The following is a 23,636-nucleotide window of genomic DNA, read 5'->3' as shown; positions in this document are numbered from 1 at the left end:
GAAACTTTTAAGGCAGAAACCCAGCTAGCTACCCACTTAAAGGGCTACCTCCTTAAATACTGGGTGGCAGGCCTTTTTAATAGTAAAGAACAAGCAGAAAAATCTAAAAAAAAAAACAACTCTCCAGTTAAATTTCTCCTTCTGTTGCCTACTATGTGTTTGGCTCCTAGAGCAACCCCCCACCAACTTTTTTGGGGGGCAATAATTTCCAGTCAGCATTGGCCCGTGCATATAAATGGAAAAAATGTTCCAGTCTCTGGTATAAACAGCTGGACTTTGTCAAGGAAGCTGTGTCATTTTTACTAGTAAGTCAGATTCACGTGCAGCCTCAAGGCCAGAGTGCAGGAAATGCCAGGCACTGGCGTCTCAAAGGCAGCTTTGAAAGCTATCCACTCACACAACCTGTCTGTAAGCAAATACCCTGAGAGCACCTCTTGTTAAATTGTTTTCTGTATTAGCTCAAAGGCTGTCTCAGGACAGTTTACTAAAACCACACATATATAGGAGTATGTAATCAGTGTCATATTATTGAAATTGTTTAGTGAGCAGAGTCCAATTAATCTGGGATTTACAAGAAAGAATAAATATGATTGTAACGGAAATGTACAGCTGACCCTGATGATGCCAGTGTCAGATTAAGTAACATTAATATTAAACATTGACACATAAATGTTATTTCTAATCTTTACATTTACCTAAAAATACATATTATCTTTATTTTACAGATAATGAAACTAAATGATTGACATAAGAACACACAACTAGGGATCTGAAAGCTGAGTTTTGACCCCAGTTTGGACAATTTCCAAAGCATGTGTGCTGCATCAAATCCTACTGCTGCCACCCACAAAGATCTGATCTTTACCCAAACTTCACAGCTCCTGTGGAGAAAGCCCATTTGGAATGAGAAATAAAAGCAAGTACTTCTGATGGTTGGAGGGACTGGTTCTTTATTTCAAAAAGACATTTATCAATTTTCAGTATCAAAACAGTTACACTATTGGGTTTTTTTTTCTCCCAGTTGGTCTGCAAAGAGACCACACCAAAGGAGAGAACATTTTAAACCAATTAAGCTGCAGGATGCACACCTAACAGACCTCACTGAAACCTCATCAAAAAAGGGGGATTGGGTAGGGAAAGAAACTTCAAAAGATCAGCACACTGCTAGCCCACAGACTGTAGAGAGCTCTCACAGGCAGATGGGTGACCAGTGTGCCTCAACCCCAAAGAAGTAAAGTTCCAAAATAATATAAAATTTAAAAAGTTTTGTACATAAGCTTTTCAAGATTTCTCCAGCACTAACCGATACAAAGCACAATGAGATGGCACTTTTGGAGACAGCAGCTTCAGACCCAGAAAAGGGTGATGAGATGAATTTCATATGGCTAAATCAGTGGCAAAACATAATTTTCTTTCCTTTCAAGGAGGCAGGAGAGCAATTAAGTGGTCACTTCAACATAAAGGGCACATGATCCATTCTGTGAGCAGTTGGGAACAGGGTAGAGCTGGGACAAGGATTTGGTCTCAGAGGTTTCACCATCTTAATTGTTTGGTCACTTCTGATGAAAAAAGAAAAAAAAAGTTGTCCGAAGATACCGTAAAGCTGAAAACCTGAACAGCACTTTTTTTTTTTTTTTTTGGCTAACTCCTCCTGGAATCATCTTTCTGGTTTGGCGGGTACTTTTTACAGAGCAATGAGGTTTCCCCAAATGGAGCCTTTCTCTGGGCTGCTAGGCTCTCAGTAAGGCAGGCCCAAACCTTTTCCCGTTCTCTCTGGAGAAGGCAATATGCATTAAGCTGAAACGTTACCTTCCAAAAGTGAGAAAGGGATTAGACTGCTGCTTCAGAACTATGGAATTATTTGGAATGTTTTTTACAAATGGTTGTTACATCAACAACAAAAAAGGTAATTACAAAATGTGTACATCACAACATGCTTTTAAAGACACTTTGCATTGTGCTCACATTCCCTTAAACGTTGTTCCCAAAGGTGCTCAGCCTCTAGCCCAACTGGAATCTCTGGGGAGAGGCAGAGACAGTTTGGCGAAAAGGACACAGGAGTAAGGGGGTGGGAGAGGTGGCGAAAGGAGAAAGCAGCCTTCCAGTTAAAGATCAGCCCTCAGTTTAAAGGTCAGCTTCGGGCAGGCTGGCCTCAGCGGAGTCGGGGTGAGAGGGAGGAGCAGCGGCAGGGTGGGACTGGGGTGTTCTACATCTCATTCAGGTCAAGCAGAGTCTGGTCCAGCATCCTTTGTGTACAGAGGTGCTCCTCTTTGGTGCATTTCAGTTTATCTAATGGGGGTAAAGGAGAGATGTTATAAAAACTAGAAGTAAATTTCAAGGTCTACCCATTCTGAGAATTGCTCCTGTTGCAGGGAAGCTGCAGACTAATAAAGCAGCTGCCCTCTCAGCCACAGAAGTGAGTTATTGCATCACTTGGTTTTTCAGGGCCTCAGACTTGCCTACGGAAGTTACAGGTGTTGCTGGACTTTTAGGGGAGGGAGCTGGGGACCTTATCAGTCATTTCCTCTCCTCCCCACACCCCAAGCAAGGCTTTCAGTTTTCAGTCACTGAAGGAGGTGGCCTTAAGTTAAGCATCAGCCATCCACTCTTCTAAGTCTTTGCCCACAGGATAACACCTACTTCAAATAGCCTGCTGGAGTCTAATACATTGAGAACAAGGATGGGCATGTTTCTACCAGTAGAAACAGTAGAATCTCAACTTGAAAATTTGAGTACAAGAGGATCCTCGTGCACTACAGGTTTTCCTCAACAAGTATAGAGGAGAGGAATGACTAGTGGGATAAATAAAAGAACCCCCAGAGCTAAGTCAGAGAATCTAGAAAGAAAACAAAGTCATGAATACAACAAAACAGGGACTTCCCTGGTGGTCTAGTGGCTAAGACTCTGAGCTCCCAATGCAGGGAAGGGAGCCCAGGTTTGCTTCCTGGTCAGGGAACTAAATCCTGCATGCTGCAACTAAGGTTGAAGATTCCACATGCCACAACTAAGATTTGATGCACCCAAATTAAAAAAAAAAAAAAAAAAAGAATACTGCAAAACATATCCTTGTAAGCAAAACCTCAGTTGAGACTTTCGCAGAGTTATTCTTCGGGAACTAGCCTGTGATATAGTTACTTACAATTAAACATTATACCAGGAAAACGAAGCAAGAAGAAAAATGGGGAAAACGTCACAAAGAAAACTAGCAGCTGAACATCAAGGAAAATCAAAGCTGCCCAGCAAGCAAACCACTCTCTGCTCTAGGGAGGTGGGGAAAATGCTCTTCAACTCAAGGAAGTGAATGGCAACACTGACCTATTCATATCCCACAACCTTTTCTTTCCCTTGTCTTTTTTTCTACCCAGTCAGAAGGGCCCATCCCCGGGCCTGCAGATGAAGCAGTTACAACATCTTGTCAAGTCAGTCCTTTTATTGTTAGAAAACATTCATGCAAGGAACATATCCTACAGTCAGTGCACAAGTGAAAGAGCAGGAAATAAGGGTGGAAAACAGAAAACTCTCCCAGATTTCCTCATTATAATCTCTCAGGTCCCTCCCTTCATCACCCACAATTTCTTGAAAAGAGTAGAAAGGCAGTATTAATTTTGACTGTTCCCACTTTACAGTGCAGTGAGGAAGACAACACTATTCTAACTGGTTCAATTAAAAAGCAATTTGCTTAGGGCAAAATAATAACTTTAAAAAGACAATCAGCTTTTTGCTGGGGTCCAGGTCAGTGGTGTGAGCCGTAAGCTCGGTTTTATGGGCATCAGTGAGCCCTGCCCATCAGTCACATAGATCATGCAGCGTTAGCTTCAGCTCATTAGAAAGCAGGCGGTTTCGCTCAAGTTGGCTGTAGAGACGCTCTGCAGCAGCAATGGAGAGGAGAAAAACAAGAGAAGGAGAGGAAAAAGAGGAGGAGAAAGAGAAAAAGGGAAAGTTAGTCAAGTACCAGAAGTAAATCTTGAGACTGTCAACTACCTGGTATATATAACATGCATCTGTAAGGCTGGATGGATGCAAGGAGGATTCAGTCAGTTGGTGAAAAGACCAACAGAGGAATAAAATAAAAAATGCAGGCTAACAAGGTGAAAGGATGACATTTTGAGGGAGAAAAATATCTCCTTCATAGTATTTATTCCCTGGGTTAAGAAACTGAGACAAGTGAAGCACAGCAAAAGAAGGAATACAGTTGGCTTATAAGAAATACATTTACAAAAATGAGCGTTTGTAAGGAACCGATGTGAACAGTTGAATATTTTTCTGTAGAAGCATTCAATACAGCATTATGAACAGAAGACTGGGATACATAGCCCATACTCACATAACCCTATACTTTCTAATGCTTTTTGTGGTAGGTGTTGAGTGAAAGACCTATCACAGTGGCACATCCAATCAAAACCCAACTTCACCAAACCTGTTAGTGGCCACAGTCGCCAGCCCCAGGGAAGGTGGATTACTAATGCAAGCCAATCAAGACTATCCTGTTTCTCCAGCCTCACTAGCAGCTTAGGGTGATCATGTGATCCAGTTCTGGCCAGTGATGTAGGAGGTAGTGTGTCTGGGGGCTTCTGGAAAAACTAGCCTTCTTTCTTGCTTTGAACATGGATATGATGACTCGAGTTGCAAATTTCAACTAAAAAAAAAGGGTCATAAGAATCACAGAAACCCCAACTACATCAAGCCAAAGCTGCTCAAATCAAGACTTTTTATTATGAGAGAAAAATAACCCCATATTTATTTAAGCTGCTATTAAGATGTTTCTTAACTAAAAGTGTTCCTGATACAAGTAATTAAGTGCTCAAATCCCCTGGTTTTATCTGGATTTTCCACTTGGAGCACATCTTAAAGAGGTAGAGAGTGGTGATCGTCTTGTAAGGTATAGAAATATCAAATCACTATGCTGTGCATCAGTAATATAAACATAGTGTTATAAGTCAATTACACTTCAACAATCTCACAGAAAAAGAGATCAAATTTGTGTTTACCAGAGAGGGAGAGTGTGTGTATGGAGGTATTGGATGAAGGTAGTCAAAAGGTATAAACTTCCAGTTATAAAATAAATATTAGAGATGTAATATACAATATAATATAGTCAGTACTGCTCTATATGTTTTATATATGAAAGGTGTTTTTAAAAAGTCGTGATTCACAAGAAAAATTTTTTTAATAAATAAAAAAGGGGCGACAGTGAGTTCAAACTCATGTGACTAACACAAGGGTAATGGAAATTGAGGGATAGGTCTTCCTAGTCTACTCCTAATGTCAGCCTCCGGTGTTCATAAACAAGTTTTTTCCTATGTTTTACAGTCTGTTTCAAAATGGTCTCAGAACCTCAATATGAAAAAGACTTCTCTGTCTTGCATCTGTGGGCTCACTGTGGGCATTGCTCAGTTACCTTGCCTCCTGGACTGAAGTTTTCCCAGTTCTACCCAGAAGCTGGGGACTAGTGTGTTCACAATACTACTTGTCACTTTGTGTACACTATCCAAAACAGAAAACATACATGTATAAAAAGATCCTGGGGGGAATAACCAAAAAACAAGAGTTTCTTAAGGGGCAGAATTGGAAGAGAATTTTAAAACCTGCACTTCCTACTAAATCAGTGTCACAATAGGAGGAATACTCTCCCTCCCCTCCCCCTAGAGGGGAATTGAGAAATGTGTGAGGGCAGGCTTTAATTGTCACAGTAACTGGAGGGTCTGACATATTGGGCAGGGGACAGCAATAAACAGGATTGTTCTGTACATCCCAGAATTATCCTGACCTAAAGGGCTAAAGTCCACCATTGAGAAACACTGTACTAGTCTACACTAGTCCATCAGGTCTGGGATTGGACCTGTCTTATTCACTGGGGCAATCCTGACAAACAGTAGGGGTTCAAATTGTGTTGAAATCTCATTCCTTGCACTTTTTGGTGTTATATTACATCCAGAGACCATTTGCAACCTGGCTGCTCTATAACATCTATATCTAAGTTAGTCTTAGTGTGACTCCCACAGTCTTAGGAAAGATAGGTGTTATTAGGATCCTAACTCTAAAAAGTATGGTCAGGGAGAGTTTTGTTCCACTTAGGGAAGAAATAAAGAGGCAGAGAAGACGTGGGAGCATTTTATTGCCTGATTAAATCCTAGAACCTCTAGTTCCTTTAGAATTGCATAAGGTCAGAAAGATAAATGTGATTATTTTCTCACCTTGAACTTTGTAATAAGTAAGGTTTCTAACTCTGTTATTTCTATTAACTAAAATTTCAGAACCAGATACTAGTTCATTAAATTTCTTGGTTCCCTGTAAGAGCAAATAAAACGAACAAACAAAAAGCAAGTCAGAGAATCCCTCTTTGGTCTGATTTTCCTTTCAGGGAATAATCCCACGGATGCTACACATTCTTAGGCTTCACTAGTTTGAATCAGGTCAATTTCATTCTGTAACAGGAAAAGGATGGGAGTGCCTGGAATAAGGGGAACTCTATCAGTGTTAAAGACTCACATTCAAGGAATGATGTAGAACAGATTTTTTTTTTTTAAACTCCTCCCCTCATGTTAAGGCTAAGGAATATTCAACCAATATCATGAGAATGGAAGAATCTGGGTGTGGCTAAGACAAGGCTGCCTAACATAACAGGTCAGTTCCACCTGTCAGGTAACTTGGGATCCAGTCACATTTTGTTTCATTCCTTGTCCCAACAATGGTAACGAGGAAGGGAAGAATGGATCCCAACACATCAGCCTGTGGTTTTTTCCTTAGAAATTAAGATGAGGAAAGTTAAGGGATGAAGCACTTCACCCTGATGCTTCACCCTATTCCTATAGCAAGTCTTGGCTCAAGTAACATAAGATGGTTTCTACACCTCACTCTTCTAATCTTTCTCCATTCTTAGTTCTTTTCTTTGTTAGAAGCCTTCCTCCGTGCCAAAGTCAATTCCTTCTGCCCACATACTAAAACAGCCTGAACTATACTATACAATGAACATGGCAGCCACTAGCCACATTTGGTTAATTAAATTCAGAACTAAAAGCAGAATTAGAATTTAGTTCCTGGGTCACACTAGCCACACTGAGTATTCAACAGCCCCATGTGGCTGGTGGTTGCAATACTGGAAATCACTGTCAAAGGTTCAGACAGACATCATTGTTCTACACTATACTTCATGCCTCTTTTTTCCTTTCCATCAATTTGCTTCTGCTCCTTGAAGTATGGCTCCTCTCCTTGTCCTTAATGCTCAAAATATACCCTCAGATTAATAAAGCATCAATAATTATGTTTTCATAATTTTCAATTATCATCCTTCTCTATCTGTTAAAAGTTAAGAATCACTGGAAATCACCCAGTGACTCAAATTTTTAAAAAAGCTACTCATTTCTTCTATCCCTCCAACCAGTGCCATTTGGCTTCCACCTCTACACAGATTTTCCTCTGCTTAGTTTTTCGTTTTACATTTGCAATTGTCTTTAGGATTCGAATTTACTTCCATGGCCTAAACTGCCTGCCAACCTCACAGACTCCTAAATCTCTCTTGTATCAAACTCTCCCCCTCAAGTGCTAGGATTTGTTTTCATCTTGGATACCAGCTAGTTTTACAGACTTTTTCCCTTGCCTTCCCAAACCAGGATCATATGACCTCCCTACACCTTTAATACCACCATTTTCCTAGGTTCAGAACCAGTCATCCTTGATGCTTCCTTCTTGCATTTAGTGACCACCCGTCATAATGCCCATGGTCAGCACCATCCCCTAATACCACTATCTAGGTCAGATTTTTCTCCCTGGGAAACTGCAATAACCTATCCCAGTATTTCCTAAACTGTGGTACAGTCACTGTTAGTGATATGTGAGAAGATTGCAGACAGCATACTTTTGTGAACTTAATTAGCTACATGATTTTAATGTTCATTAGGAAAAAAACACTAGCACATGTCAAAACTTTTGATTTCAAGTTAGAATTGTGTAGTGTAAGAAATTTTTTTTTTTAGCCTAAGAAATTTTAAAATGAGCAAATTAAAAGAAAATAGTGTAGGCTGCATGTAAATATGGAAAAAGCAGTCAAAACTGATATGCAAATGAATGAAATCCGGGAATCATTGCCTTAATGGATCACTTTGATAATCTGCTCCCTTTCCAATATGTTCTTAACTTAGTTGCCAAATTAACTCTTCTACTAAGAACACATCCTGTTCAAAATCTCTAGTGGTACCCCCATCACCTACAAAACAAAATTAAAACTCTCCAGCCTGATTACAGCACAAACCTGTTCCCTACTTTATCTAAATGGACGCTTAAACCTGTGGTGTCCTTCCCAATTCTATGCCTTTGTTCTTTTGCTTCTCTTTGATGAAAATGCTCAAGACCCACTTTCCTTCAACCAGACTGTCAAAAATCCAATCTTTTGGAATCCAATAAAAATGAAGAGGAAAGTTTCAACATGTTTATTAAGTAACTTGCATGTGCCTCCTATCATGACACTTCTCTTATCATCAACACTGCAATCAACCTCTTCCTCCCTCTGAAGGTACTTGATTATTTGGGGTACTCATCACACATCATCTTTAGTTTTTTTTTTTTTTTCATCTTTAGTTTTATACATGTTTTCTGTCCTACTAGATTCTGAGCAACCTGAGAGTAAGGAAGATGCCTCCATCTTAATACCCTGTGCCCAAACTAGTAACAACCTGTACCTTAACCACAAAGGCTGTATGGCAAAAAGAAATGGTACAGACAGAAAGAAAACTGAATTTAATGGTACCTAAAGTTTTAAATTAGAGAAAAACCTCTATACCTGGTCATATCTGTTTAAAAGAAAGCCAAATTTTAAATATATACTGTGCTAAGAAACTGAAGTACTAAGTAGATTACACTTAGGTGCTAGATAAGTATGATCAATGATTACACTACCCAGATTAAACTATCTCTGCTATGTAAATCAGCAATTTCCGGAAGGTTGATATTTAATTCCACAACATGAACTTAGGAACAATCCTACTAGAAGCAATTTACCATATTTATGCATGTACTAAAAAACGTGGTACCTGTGGATGACATTTGAAATATGCATGACTGATTGTTTTCATTTTTCCAGTAACAATCATTTATCACTTATATTCCACTAGCATATACTAGCAGGCAAATAGTAGTGAGCCTCAAATATGTAAGAAAGGTTTATAACTGCTGGAAATTCTACCTATTATGTACTTTCTCTGACTTGTGGCAATATACTTAGTCAATTTCAGCAATCACATATTTGGGTCCACCGTGTATTCTGAGTATGAACCACTGGTAAAAGGGAAAAGAGGCTATATTGAGAGGTACTTCAGTGGTCTCTAAAAGAAGAGCCTAAGGAGAAGACAAACATTCCAGATAGGATGATTTAAGAACCTGGAAGTAAAGGACTTGGATAATTTCACTCAGCTTGAGTGTCAAACTAGAGCTCCTATTCTAAGGAACCTCTCCTAGTCCACCACTCTGATAGATCAGTTGAATTTAAATGTCAAGAAAAAATAGACACACACAAAAGTGGCTTTGATTATATAAGTCAGAGAAGGGAGAGCCTACAATAGCTGCGCCCCACATCACACCCCCAAGGCTCCTTTTTAGGGACAGCAGCAGCTTTGTCAATGACACAAATGCAGGGTGGCATGAGGCTTCCGGCAGCTTAACATTTTAATTTGGGGTGAGGGGTGGAAGAGAATACATAAGTTGTTTTGTGGCCACCTCCCCCCCGCCCATCTTAATGCCTTGGGGATCAGCCAGGCTGACCCAAATGGAATCCAGAGCGAGAGTGGGGCGTTGGGTTCCCCGAGGAAAGGGGGTAGATCCAGAACAGAGCAGAAACGGTGATAATTATCTGTGTGAAAAAGTAAGGAGACTCTAGGTGAGAAGGACAAGCATCAATCTAGACAGCAATTTGGGAGAAAGGAAGAGGAGAAAAAGGAAGAGGTGGCGGTAGGAATGGTAAAAGATAGCCAGACACTGCAGCCTGAGTCATTTGGCTTCTTTTCAGGGTTAGTGGGGAAAAGGCAGATTAGCGTCAAGGATCAGGGATCCACAGCAAACAGATGAAGGCCCCCACAACTCTTTTTGGTGCTTTTTACTACCTGGCTTGCTCTGGGATGTGGCTCAGCCTTTTAGGTAAATTTGGGATTTCCAATCATGGGTGTTTCACCTGAACTTCAGTATCAGGGTACAAACCATACACACCAGGGAAGTCTGGGTGCTATGGCCCAAGTCACTGGCTCTCTGGGCCCTAGTTCTTTAATTGTATGACAACATGATTATCTTAAGCAGTAACTCTTCTGAGACTAAACTTAAGAACCAAACGGGAAAATCCCGGTGTCATAATGAAAGGACCGTGAATAAAAAGTACAAAAATTACACATAGATCAGGGTTCTACCACTGATCCAGGATTACATGCCTCCGCAGCTTTTGCCAACAAGTAACCAGCACCAATGTTTTAAAGATAAGAGTGGAGATTCTAGTTTCCAGAAGACAAAAGCAGAGCACGCTATGCACAGTCTGTACCCCCACCCGCCCCCAAGCCAAGGTCCCAGCCCCACTCTGCTATCAGATAGTTACATAGAGGTCATGTCATTGAGGGCGTGGTCCAGCTCCTCGCTAATGGCCTTGTACTTCAGTTTCTGGGCATAGAGCTCATCTGGACAGGCACAGGAACCACAGGGAGGAATGAGGACACACAGTAAAAGGTATCAGAAGCAGATGAAGAGAGGGAATCGTTAGAAATGAGGGAAAGCGTGACCACGGGTCTAATCCCACCGTTAGGAGAATATCTATCCTGGTAGCCATGACTGGCTATTTTCAGATCCACTGTCCCCAAGACCAACCAGACTTCTTGATCCCTCTGATACCTCTAATCAATTGCAGCAAAGGTTGAGAACCTGGGCATAGTCGTGACTAGAAATTCCAATTACCAAAGGCACTCAAGAGGATACCACTCCCACCCAGCGAACCTAATTCCTAGTAGTGATATTGCTGAATTTAACAAAAATAGAAAAAGGAGAAAATATACATTAATACTCAAGACACTTAATATTCAGACCTACCAAGCATGACCAATATTCTTGGCCCCTTTGCTCTACAGGTTGCCTGCCGCGAACTCTCCCAAAGAATATTCTGCTACCCAGAGTGTACCAAAGCAGCATATTTCAGACTTCTCAGAGCAAAGTACAAACTTTTCCTTGTTAGGGTGGATGCAGCTGCCAAATTGCAGGGGCAGGAAGCATTCAGAAAGCCCCTGGCATTGGTCAGCTCTGAGAAGTGGCCATTCCACCACTGCTTCCCTTGGTGAGGTTCCCCCCACAACTCGAGTGGTGAGCAAGATTGCCCAAAGTAGCCATGGGGTGACATGAGGATACATGCCATGACCAATCTCCTCCAAGGGGAGGATACAAATTCCAGAATATTAGGTTAAGTCTTATTAAAGGAAAAGATGAAGTATAAAAATCCAGCTCCAAGATTTGACCCATTTCACCTGGCTGTGGCACAGACAGGGCATAGGATGCATGCCAGGTCACTACCAAATCCTTTTGGTGTTGAGGGGAAGAGCATTAAAGGGCAAGGTCTTCCTCTCTATTAATTTTAATCCCTCACCAGGCTCCATACCTTCCAAATCATCAATTGTCTTTTCCAGCTTGGCTACCGATCTCTCAGCAAACTCAGCACGTGTCTCTGCCTGGGGGAACATGAAATGAGTCAGAATCAGAGATAAATAAGACAGTTCGAGAAGGGCCTCTATCTTTTCCACCTTCTGCTTCTATAATTTTCAGAACCAAAGCCAGCTAGTCTAAGTCAACACAATGCCTTATATGCCTCTCAATGTCTTGGGGCCCCCCTCCTCATATATAATCCCCCCAGCTCACCTCCTTGAGTTTATCGGTAAGAATCTTTATCTCTTCCTCATATTTGTCTTCTTTTTGAGAGTACTGTAAGAGAAGTAGAATAAACATCTCAGGATAGATATTGCTTACACAGATGACACCCCGCTCCCGACATTTACATTCAACATCCTCTTGGATTGAATGTGTTGGATGATCCATGAGAAAGAACAAGGCTGTTTCAGAACAAACAGTTCTTAAAACCCACAAATGTCCTTGGAGCCATGATAACCTCAGACTCCACCAGGACCATTATTTTTAAAATGGACCTAGGCTTTGATCAACACAGGAAGGCATTCTTCCTGCCTCCAGGTTAATGAGTAAATGTGACGACACCTGGAGGCCATGTGGCTGAAACAGTCCCACAAGAAGCTGAAGACAAGCCATCTTTCTTTATGCCCACTAGGTTTCAGATCTGATCCTACTTGTTGCCCCCAAACGCCAGCACGGCAGTATCAGCCTGAGGAGAAGGTACCCCGGGGGACGTGAGACCAAGAAGTCACTTTAACTACAGCAGTCAAAGTGCACGGGAATTGGCACTAAACCCGAACCTGGAGAGAATAGGTGGATACCTCTCACTGGATTATATAAGGAATGAGTTTCTCCCATTTTTCATCAAGGGCAGGGCTGGGCCCAGGCCCCAAAGCCTGTCACTCTTACAAACCAGCCCCTACCTTCTCCGCCTGAGCCTCAAGAGACTTGAGGTTGTTGGTGACATTCTTCAGCTCCTCCTCCAGCTCAGAACACTTACTGTGAATATTTTAAATACCGCAGGAGAGGAAAGGGGAAGAAGAGAATAAAAAAAGGGAGAGAGACACACAGACATGAATTGAACCTATATGTAGAGAGAGTTGGAAGGCATACTGGGGAAAAGAGAAGTTCCCAGGTAACCTGAGCAAGCATCAACCCTCCTCCCTCCACCAGAGAACACATCAGGAGCTGGACCCTCCTGGGCTGGGACTCAGAGTGTTCGGACACTGGTAAAGAAAACACCTGAGAGATCACTACCAGGAACAAACCGTAACAGCTACCTGGGGTGGAAGTGGGGACGGATGCCCAACCCAAAGAGTCCCCCACATCACCCAAGGGAAGGCGAGACCCTGTGGAGAGGCAGTGAAGTAATCAGAAAGGAGAGATGAAAGATGCCAAGTAAGTGGAGAGGAATGGAGCATTCCATGAAGAGATGGGAAAGCACTCAACAAACCAACCAGTGGAGGGGAGGCAGCTGCAAAACAGAACAAAAACAAAACCGAACAAAATCACACCATACACAGAACCTCTCCGTGGGTTTAATGGTTAGTACCTTTTCTTCAGCAGCACTCAGACACTTCAGGTTCTGGTCCATCAGTCTGATTTGCTCATCCATCTCTCGGCAACGGCTGTTAGTGATAGTCACAGGGATCGCACAAGCCAGGTGGTGGGGAGGGAGAAAGGTCAAAAAGGAACACAGCAAGGAAACAAGCAGCAAAATGGGAAAAAAATAAAAAAAAAAATGGAAAGAAAAACATCACCATGGTCATGATATGTCATGTCTAGGAGAGGGAAATGCAAGGGAAGCACAAATAAATCTGTATCAGCATGGACTTTGTTAAACAAGGCCCAGAAGGTGCCATCAGGGGAACAGGTCTTGTCTGCCTTTGCCCAAAAGTTCCCCAGCAGCTTAAAGAAGTAGTAAGAACAGAGACAGATCTTAAGTCAGCACAGCCACTTCAATGCCTCAAGGAGAAGCAGAACCCAGTTTGAAGGACCTAGTAGGCCTGCCGGCCAACAGTTCACCATTTTTTTTTTTTTTTAGATTTCATCTTCCCCTCAATTTATAAACCCTCCCAACAAAAAATCAGGAAGTCTCATTTGTCACATGGCGTGAGTTAAGACAGTTAAGAAAGCCCAAAGCCATTCTTAGGGCTAAAAGAAAAAAAGCACTCTAAATGACTCCCACTCTCTAGGTCCTGTTTAACAAGGTTGAAGAAATGCTAGTTTATTCACATTAGTGCCCAAGCCAAAAGGAAAGGAACAGAATGGTACGGCAAGATTTGGGGGGCAAGATACTCACGACTCTGCCAGCTCGGCCCGCTCCTCTGTGCGTTCCAAGTCTCCCTCAATAATCACCAACTTACGAGCCACCTACGGGAAAAGAGAAGGGTACAGTTCAGTGAAGCAAAGGGGCCGATACCACTGAAGAGAGAGGGACGAGCTAAGAGTGCCATACCTCTTCATACTTCCTGTCTGCCTCTTCTGCAATGTGCTTAGCTTCTTTGAGTTGGATTTCCTGGAGCTCCATTTTTTCTTCATCTTTTAAGGCTCGGTTTTCAATAACCTTCATACCTCTGCCAGAAACAACATGGACAAATGCAGCACCGACAGCTTGGGGAGTCTGTCATCAGCTCAACTCTAAGGGACCCGGGACTGCACCATGTAAAGCCCATGCCTCCCTGCTTGTGTTACTCAAAAAGAATTTTCATAGCACCTTCTCACCTTAGTTGAATTATTCTGCTTAAAATCTTTTCTTATAAATACATCCTTATTAAAAAATCAAACATTTAAATGAACAGTCTAAAGGTCTAATGCAAAAAGTCTCCCTAATTCTAGTCCTGCTCATCAAATGTGATAATCCTTCCAGAAATGTTTTATATACCAAAAATCTCATCACCTTTCCCCACGCCCCAAAAGAACCATACTACACTGCTCTGCAATTTGTTTTCCCCACTTTCTATAATTTGGCCACTATTCTATAATAGTATACACATAGCTGTCTTATTTATGTTCATGGCTGCACTGTGTTAATGTACTCCCAACAAGGAATTTTTTTAATTCTGAAAAGTCTTAGTTTGTGCAAGTCATCACACACTTTTGTTCTTATTTTAGGTCACATGTGGCAAGAAGCCAATTGGCTATTTTCAACAAAGATGAGCTGGTTCAAGGACTGTGATTCTAACCCTGGGCACACATTAGAATTATTGATGGAGGGGGCAGTTCTCTGGTTGCCTAGTGGTTAGAGGTCTGGGCTTTCATTGCTGGGTCCTGGGTTTAATTCCTGGTTGGGGAACTGAGATCCTGCAAGCGAGGCCATGCAGTACTCCCCCAAAAATTTACTGGAGAGCTTTAAAAATAGCCAGGCCCCCTTACAAATGACCAGGCCCCTTTCACAATGGGTTCTAACTGATTTGGGACAGGACCCAGGCATTCTGACGTATTTTTTAAACCCCCCAAAGATCCCTACCATGCACTCCCATGATTCTAACAGTGCAGTCAGGGAAGTGAGAGCTTATTAAATCAGTGATTGCTGGGCTCCACCTCTGATCCACTGATGAGTGGCAGAGGCTGCTGATGGGACTTTCTCCCAAATTCCCAGGTGCAGCTGGCCTGGAACCTCACTTTGAGAACTGCTTTGAGTGGGTGCTAAATGGAGGCCACTACAGCAATACTATTACCAGGTGAATTTATTTATAGAGAAACACCATTACCCAAGGGTCATGGGTCCACGTAACCCTTACTCTGTCGGTTTTCATATGTAGAGAATATGAGGGACAGAAGGAAAGAAGATCCTGTAAAGACAGGTCACTGTTTTAAAAAAAAAAAATAGGTTTTTAAGGAACCTGTTTGATTAGAACCATTATGAACAACTTTTGAAATCCACACTTCATCAGGCCCTGCTACATACCTCTCGCTCTCATCAGCAGCTTTCTCAGCTTCCTCCAGCTTTTGCAGGGCAGTGGCCAGGCGCTCTTGAGCTCGGTCCAGCTCCTCTTCAACCAGCTGGATCCTACGGTTCAAGGAGGCCACCTCAGCCTCAGCCTGTGTTTAAGTGAAAGAATGGGAAAAGGAGGCAGAGCATGGTGAAAAGAAACTGAACTTACTATGACACTAAGACGGGTTGAATACCACCATGAGGAAGCAGGGTAGAACTTGCCTTAACTCAGATGCACGTAAGACCGAGAAGACATGACTATACACTCTGTGTTATTACAGGCATTTTCCTCCCTTTCCCATCAATGAATTCCCATATGTTCCACAGGAAAAGTGTTTCAAAACTCAGTTCCTTGCCCAGCCCAGTGTCAGTTAGTACCACCCCCTTTCTGGACTCAGTTCAAATTCCTAAACATGCTAGTGTCAGAAAAGGTAAGCCAGTGAAGGGGTCTGCCTGAGTTCTGGCTTAGAGACATGTCTTATTCTGCAGCAGCTTTCCCATAAGTGTCACATAAAGTGGAAAAATAAAAAAAGGTTTCTCAAAGAGGGAATCTTGGACTATCTGTTAATCTGCTGCTTAACTCTCTGATAACCCTCTGATAACCTTACCCTAACACACCCAACAAGAGGATGATTAGCCAAGAGAATGTTTTCCAGAAGGACCTTCCAGATCAGAAAACAAAAGGATGGAATATTGGGATACCGACTTTCCACCCTTTCAACTGGCCCCCACCTCCCACCTTTTAAAAGTTGACTACAAGGAGTTTCTTTGGGCTAAAATTATCTGCTTTGATGGCATTACCAAAAAAACTGGGGGCAGAAGAGAATGTTCCCTCCAGGCCTTCCACCACCCCTCCGAATTTCTGAATTGTGACCCTTTCTGTTCCTCAAGTCACTCCCTTAGCCTCACCCTCCACTACAGTGTATGACAATCTTCCCCCTGGCTCCCACCCCACAGTAAAAAGCACAGGTTGGAGTCCAAGTTATCCCATGCCTCCTCCTGGGCCATGGAATAAGAAGCAAGGAAAGAAGGGGGCAGCCGCACGAGCATGAATTCTGCGGGTAAAGAAGCCTCTCTCTTATGATTGCCCTTCCCCTCCCCACACCTTTGCTGGTGGCAAGCACACTGACCGTCACAACTGCACAAGAATTTACCCTGCCCAGCACACTACCCAGTTCAGATGCTTATCCAAATGCTTGGTAAACACGATCTCTCTTCTACAGCCCAGATTGTGCCTGAATTCTATTACCCTGATTTCCTCCTGGCAGTCAGGGGCGGGGGTAGCTATAGAGATAATCTGGGCCACCAGCCCCTATGGGAAGGGATATAGCCCAAAAGACTCCTGTTAAAAACTGGGTTATGTAGCACACAAAAAGTTCCAAATACAAACATGGGAGATTCAAGGAACTGCAGGGGCTGGGGCTATATAACCACTGCCCTACAAGAAAAGAAAATCAACATGTCTACATAAGCTGAAATTACTAAGAAACCGTTTGCATCTCTATTCAAAATAGCACAAAGATGAGTATTCTCTGGTCCTATCTCAGGAAACCTAGGACAACACAGATTTTACCTCACAAGTTCAAAAAGGCTAACCGGTCAAGGTTGTTATGAATCTGGCTATCAGGCAAGAACTGTGAAAGAAGAACTGAGAACTGACAGTTCAATCATTTACCCCACCCCACTACCTTCAGATGCCTAGAACTTAAAAAAAAAAAAAAAGAAGACGGAACCCAGATTTGAAGGAAGCTCATGAAATCTAAGTCCCCACCCAGCTCACCAGCAGTTACCCAAATGAAGTAAAGATAACAGGCTATGGGGGCGGGGGTGTAGAGTTTCCATGACAACAAGCTGGCTCGGGCAGTTTCTCCCACAAATCAGCATTTACAATAGAATTCTTCGCAAGGCTGAAAAGGGAGGAGGAGAAAACACGACTTGGTGCCCTAATCAGAGCATGCGTACACTGAACAAGCCCATACCAAAAACAGAATGCAGGATGGGAGTCCCACGGCAAAAGCTTTGGAGACCCCCGTGGGGAGCAGAAGGAGAGCAAGGTAGTCACTGTTCTCTTTTTTTCCTCTTCCTACAGAGGATCAGTTCTCTTTACAGTGAACAAAAGCTTGCAGAATCAAGATCTGTTTAATATTTAAAGGAATAAGGGAAGACACCTACCTGACTCCTCCTTCCAGCCAGAACCTATGCACAATGCCTGTCCCTTTCAGGTCAATTAAGTGGGACTAACTTCTGCAGGTGACAATGGAAAACATGGCCCCGGGAAACATTAACTTCATGCTGTATATCATCCTAGGTTTAGCATACGGTTTTGATCTTTCAGCCCGCTCACCCCTGCCTAGGTTGGAGGTACACTGTGAGGTCCTTCCTTCAGGTAATAATAGGATTCTCCACTACCCAGTAAGCAAAGATCTCAAGGCCAGAGAGAACAAAGCAGCGACTGAGTCACTTCAGAAGATGGCTGACAACAGCTTCAGCTAGGAAATGAGTTTAAGTGCTACCATCCTTCACACTGAACAGATTGCCCAAGAGCACCAAACCCATTAAGGTAGGAAAGATAGGAGACTGGTGTTCAGAGGCAGATCAGGGCCAAGGACAGAAGGGGATTAGCCTAAATCTGGTATTCTGACACTCCAGGGTTTCTCGTTTTAGACAAAAGCCAGAGATGAAATTCAAAGGAAAAGAGTAATGGAAAAGTTAGGCTTGAGCCCTGTGAGTAAAGGACTGCTCTGGTTTACAGTGTTCACAAATGTATCTACCCAGGGAGATACTGTGTCCTTGGGGACTTTAAATTTCATCAAGGGGGAGGCAAGTTGGAAGGAAGGGAGCAGAGTATCTGTTCCAGAGTAAACAAAGGTGGAGACTAAGCGGACGCACTCAGAGCAAAGGGCTATTTGCCTCTCCCCTATGAGTATGTGCTCTTAGTATGAAGTAAGAAAAAGAAAGGTAATCAACAGGAAAGTCAACCTAAACCAAGGAAAGGTGATAAAGTCAGTGGCTTATCCCACCAGACCCTACCAACAGAAGAGAGCCACACAATGGCCAGACAGTCTAACCACCACCACCACCCACTCCCTGCAGACTAGGAATTTGGGAATAAGGCCACAATCAAACTGCTATTCCAAGCCCACTCACTCCCTCAATAGTATTCCTAAATTTTTTTTAGACCAGGGGGAAAAAAAAGAGCGAGAAATACCAGAAGTTAGGAGACAAGTATTAAAAACAGACAAGGTGAATTGTACACTTAAAAATGGTTAAAATAGTAAACATTTACCACTGTGTATCTTTACCACCACCACAACACACACACACAGATGAGGGAAAAGACTGCACTGAAATATTATGTTGCCATCTGTTTCAGTTTCGCAAAAAAGTAAAAGGAGATTCAAAATCGAAAGTGGATTTGACAAGGCACTACATTATAAAGGATACATCATCTCCAGGTCAAGAGCAGGAGAGATGGTTTCCAGAACCACTTGGTGGGCTCTGGACTCATCCAGCTTCCCAAGGAGGGTTGGATGATAACACAAAGCAACTAGAGAAGTAATTGTGTGACAATCCCACTAATGGCACGCAATATCATAAGCGGGGGCAGAGCTTCCAGCTCCAGGCGGGAAGAGCCTACAAAATCCACATTCCAGAATGCCCTAGAGGATAACAGGTAGTTCAGGCACTCCCCCCCTCCCTCCCTTCCCACAGGTGTTTCCTCAGGAGGAATTCAAAGTTCACTAGAGCAGAAAGTCAAAAGATTAGGCACTTTTCAAGCTGGGGGGTAGAAAAGACTGGTTTCATAAATATTTAACTATCACTCTACTTCCCCATCTGAGTGAGGGCTTCCTCACTAGATCTCACTCAGCTCAGTAAGCAAATCTTGCAGGCTCTGAGTGAGGGAGAAGCTTAAGAAAAACCTGAAGCTGCTCACTCTGCTGTCTCTCACCTATCAGCCCAGGTTGGGGAAAAAAAAGGAGTGAAATTTCCCTGCAAGGAAAATTACCAAATCCTGAGTGCAGTGAATGTCCAGGACATCTTAGGGGGAAACCAAGTCCTGGGGGCTACTGAGGGTGGGGGTAACTACATCATCTACCCTAGAACCATTCCTAGCATGCCCTTTCTTTGAGCCTGGCTCTAGGTCAACACAAGGCCAGTTCCTTAAAGCCACCCTGTCTCCCCCTTTAAGGGGATCTGGTCTCCAGAACAAAGGAAATGAGAAAGTGTCACTAGTCATAAAGAGTCACCCAGCCAGTTCATCTCACTAGAATGATAATTAGAAGTTACGGGGGGAAAAAAAAAAAAGAAGTTACGAGTATAATGAACAGAGGGAAAATCCACTGAGAAATGAGTGACTGAGGAAACCAAGCTCCCAGCATTTCCATGCCCAGTTGTAAAAAGAAATGACTATTCTAACAATCTTCAAGTATTAACCTGGAGGGCAGCTGCTTCTCTCATTTCCCCAAAACATTAATTCTCAGCCACTGCCCAAAAGAGGGGAGGGGAGAACAAGGAATACCAATAAACCACAAGAGTTCTTTCATTAGGTCTTCAAATTTTAGCAACAGTTACTTTCCCCTCCAGTCTCAGGATCCTCCAAAACCAAAGCCTCGACTCAGGAAATCAGTCCTACCCACTAGACTGCACCCTAGATCGTGCAAAACCTATGGCTTACTAAAACTAGCTCACCACTTCTCAACAGAAAGCAGTTTCAAGAATCACCGTTCACTCCAACTAATAAAAAAAAAAAAAAAAGAATCACCGTTCAATCGATTAGCATATTATGTTTCAACTTTTAGTTGAGCAAATATTTATTAAACGAAAAAAAAAAAAAAAAACCCAGACACTACAGTGGGTACTTGGGAACGTAGCAGAGTAGTAACATCCCTTAATAGACCCCTTGAAACTCCATCAGCCACACTGACTAGGGCAACCAGAAACCTTGACAGAAACTGGCACTTCATCAGATTCTCTACCACATACTCTCGCTTATCAGCTCTGCTTGGAAGAAGTGTTCTTAAACGGTTCAGCTTGCACTCTTCACACTCCAGCAATAAAGGCCTGAATCTGGCAGAAGCTCCCGCCTTCCAGGAGGTAGTCATGGGAGCTAGGCAGGTTTTGTTCGTTCCTACATTTGCACTCACAGAGGCAGTGAGGGTACTATCTCCTCCCCTCCAGTTTCACGTCGACAGAGTGGGTTTAGCAGCTGCCAGTGCTCCCCCTAAGAGGAAAGGGCCCCAGACCGGAGGATGGGAGGCGGTGCTGTGGCCTCAACCTCCTCCAGGGAGGGCACCGCTTCCTCAGTCGACTGCTGCCTCATTTCCTGAGCAGGAGGAGGGAGCGGAAAAGCTGCCAGCAGGCCAGGCCGGGGGCTTTCCGGCTGTTCCCACCCTCCACCCCCCACCCTTTCACTGTAAATTCGGCGCTGCTCCCCTCCAGATCAGAGAGGCATCCACCTACTCTCACCCTTTGGGCCGGAAACCCCAAACGAGAGCAAAGTCCCCCACCCCACCGGGAAGTGGGGGAGGGAGAGGCCGCTGAGCCCCTCCCCTGACCGCGCCCGACTCGAAGGGATTGAATGAATGAGCTGGGAGAAAAGAGGAAGAAAACCACGCCTCAGACCCCGTGAGGCTCAATTCCTTCAAAAGTCAAGTCTGCTTGCTCCAGCAGCCAGTGTCCCCCTCACCCACTTGAGGTCCAAGTGAAGCTAAGCCCCACCCATCCTCCGGACTTCAACTTCATCTCGGAGTATGCTGGCCCCCTAAGGACCGTGTTCCACCGCACAAATCCGGACCCACTTCGGGGTCCCATCTGCTCCGGCTCCTGCCTCTCCCTCCCGCGCCTCGCTCTCGCCGTACCTGTTCTCGGGCCCGCCTTTCCCCCTCCACTTCCCGCTGGAGGCGCTCGGCCCTCTCCTCTGCATCATCGGCCTGCTGCTGCAGAACCTGGATCTTGCGCTTCACCGCCTCGATGGTGGTGATCCCGGCCATGGTCCCCACCCAGCTCCTGCTTGCCTTCGGGTTCCTGCCTCCTCCGCTCGGCGTTGCAGCCGCTTCTCACCCCTACTTCCGCCTGCTCCGCCCTGAAATACCGGAACTCACCCACCCGCCCGGATGTGACGCTACGACCGCCGCGCCCTCCCACCGCCAGGCAGGCGGGAAGGCAGTCCACTAGAGGGAGGCCCGCGGCCGAAAGCGAGGGGCGGGCTCGCCCCGTACCCCTGGGCGACCGCTTCCAGACTCTGCCTCCGGCCAGCAAAGGAGGGCGGGGTTGGGAAGAGGGAGGGCTACCATGGTAACCAGAAGGCGCGTAGTGGTTAAGCCTGTCCAGCAGCTGGGCAGGCCGCCCACAATGGTTGGCTTGCGCGGCCTTTACGCACTCGCAGTTGACCCCTCACTCCTGGCATCCTGTGTCCTCTCCACAACCTAAACACCCCACAAGCCTCTACTTCATCCACCCCACAAATGCTCCAAACCCAGGTGCTAAGAAAAGCCTAGACTTTCTGGGCCTCCTCTTCAACAGTGCTGCTCTCCAGCCTCCTTTCAAAGTCAGCTCAGGTAGGTGTTCTCCCATCTCCTGAAAGTCAGTGAAGGGAATTAATGGGGGGGGGGGGGGGGGTTGGCAAAATTCTCGTTCTGTTTGACACGTTATGAACGTGTTCTATTTAGAATACTGGTCTTTTCCCCTGTTACTTTTGAGAATCAGTATACCCAGTGATTTACCAGCCTCTCCAAACCTTGAATGCTTCAGGGCTTTGTAATTAATCATCGCTTACAATTCCTTTTGTAGGTGAGGAAGGTGTCTTCAGTCTCCATTTTATCAGGAGTCCTCTGTTACAGACTAGTGTCACCAGATCCTTTGTGCAATAGCACTGATAGGAGCATCTGAAAAACTGTGTATAGTATTATGGATCTCAGCCTTCCCTCTGTGTTATAACTTTCACCAATTTCACACTGCTTCTGCTTCCAGGTACCCCAGGAGCTGTTTGTCAGTTAGAAACCACCCCTACAGACATTGCCATCCAGGATTTTTAGAAGCACAGTAATGAAGAGCCTGGGGGATTTTTCTCTTCCCTCTTATTTTTTGTATTCCTCCCACCTTCTCAGTAAGTAATAGTAATAAGTCTCTCCTGTGTTGCAGATCTCTTTTTCTCTAGAGAATTAGGATGTCGACCAGGATTTAAAATTAAGAATCCTGACCCCCAAGAAGATTGATAAGTAAGACATTGGTGCTGCGCTCAATGCCTTGTTCTGAAGACACTCCCACCAGAGGCTGTCTGCAACTATCTGCATTTAGAAATACTGAGCATTTAGACTAATCAGAGGAAACAGAAACAACTCAGACAATAAATAATTTGCTTGATAGAGTAACCTATACACTGATTTACACCCCGCCCCTCTCGCTCCCCCCAGGAAATGGAAAGAAAAAAGCAGGCTTTCAAGTTTCAGTAAGCTGTGCCCTGATGGCCTAAGAACTTTCCCAGCTCTCTTTGGAGAAATCTAAGGCAATGGCTCCCCACTCCAGTACTCTTGCCTTGAAAATCCCATGGACGGAGGAGCCTGGTACGCTGCTGTCCACGGGTTGCTAAGAGTCCGACATGACTGAGCGACTTCACTTTCACTTTTCACTTTCATGCATTGGAGAAGGAAATAGCAACCCACTCCAGTATTCTTGCCTGGAGAATCCCAGGAACGGGGGAGCCTGGTGGCCTGCTGTCTATGGGGTCGCACAGAGTCGGACACAACTGAAGCAACTTAGCAGCAATGAGAGGGGTTATGGAAATAAAAATGAGACTTTGTCATCTCAGTGCTGATCAGCAGGGGACACTATTGCACTGCTCCCTTGCCCTACTGAAGAAGCAGAAGACTTCATCTTAGACAAACCAAATGAGTGTTGAGAGCACCACTGCATTCCTGAGGCTGGTAGATTTGAACAGATAATCTTCTCTTGATCCAGGGAAACAGGTGGACTGACTCCTAATGACCTTTAAAAGCAGGATGGATGGGCAGCAAGGGGCCTAGTGCTATTGTTTTCCTGGTAACCAACAGTACAATGTATCAAC

The 23,636-nt window shown here is 44.1% G+C and overlaps 1 protein-coding gene across 6 annotated transcripts; it reads right to left on the bottom strand.

Annotated features, from left to right (window-relative positions):
• Positions 1-933: 933 nt before the first annotated feature.
• LOC133040683 (tropomyosin alpha-3 chain) lies at positions 934-21,660 on the bottom strand. 6 transcript variants are annotated; one of them, XM_061120742.1, is made up of 9 exons: positions 21,433-21,658; positions 15,548-15,681; positions 14,096-14,213; positions 13,940-14,010; positions 13,190-13,265; positions 11,872-11,934; positions 11,615-11,684; positions 10,571-10,649; positions 934-2,289 (listed from the first exon to the last, which is right to left on the bottom strand). In XM_061120742.1, exons 1-9 carry the CDS (start codon positions 21,562-21,564, stop codon positions 2,286-2,288), a joined length of 747 nt encoding a protein of 248 aa, XP_060976725.1. In that variant the 5' UTR covers positions 21,565-21,658; the 3' UTR covers positions 934-2,285. The 6 variants fall into 6 exon arrangements, with proteins under 6 accessions (XP_060976725.1, XP_060976726.1, XP_060976724.1 ...); XM_061120743.1 differs by lacking the exons at positions 10,571-10,649; positions 13,190-13,265 and adding an exon at positions 12,561-12,636; XM_061120741.1 differs by lacking the exon at positions 10,571-10,649 and having other exon boundaries at positions 21,433-21,657.
• Positions 21,661-23,636: the final 1,976 nt, after the last annotated feature.

This window comes from Dama dama, chromosome 20, assembly GCF_033118175.1.
Source record: "Dama dama isolate Ldn47 chromosome 20, ASM3311817v1, whole genome shotgun sequence".
Classification (NCBI taxonomy): domain Eukaryota; kingdom Metazoa; phylum Chordata; class Mammalia; order Artiodactyla; family Cervidae; genus Dama; species Dama dama.
Note: the sequence above shows the minus strand (reverse complement) of the source record. Positions and strands in the feature narration are given on the sequence as shown.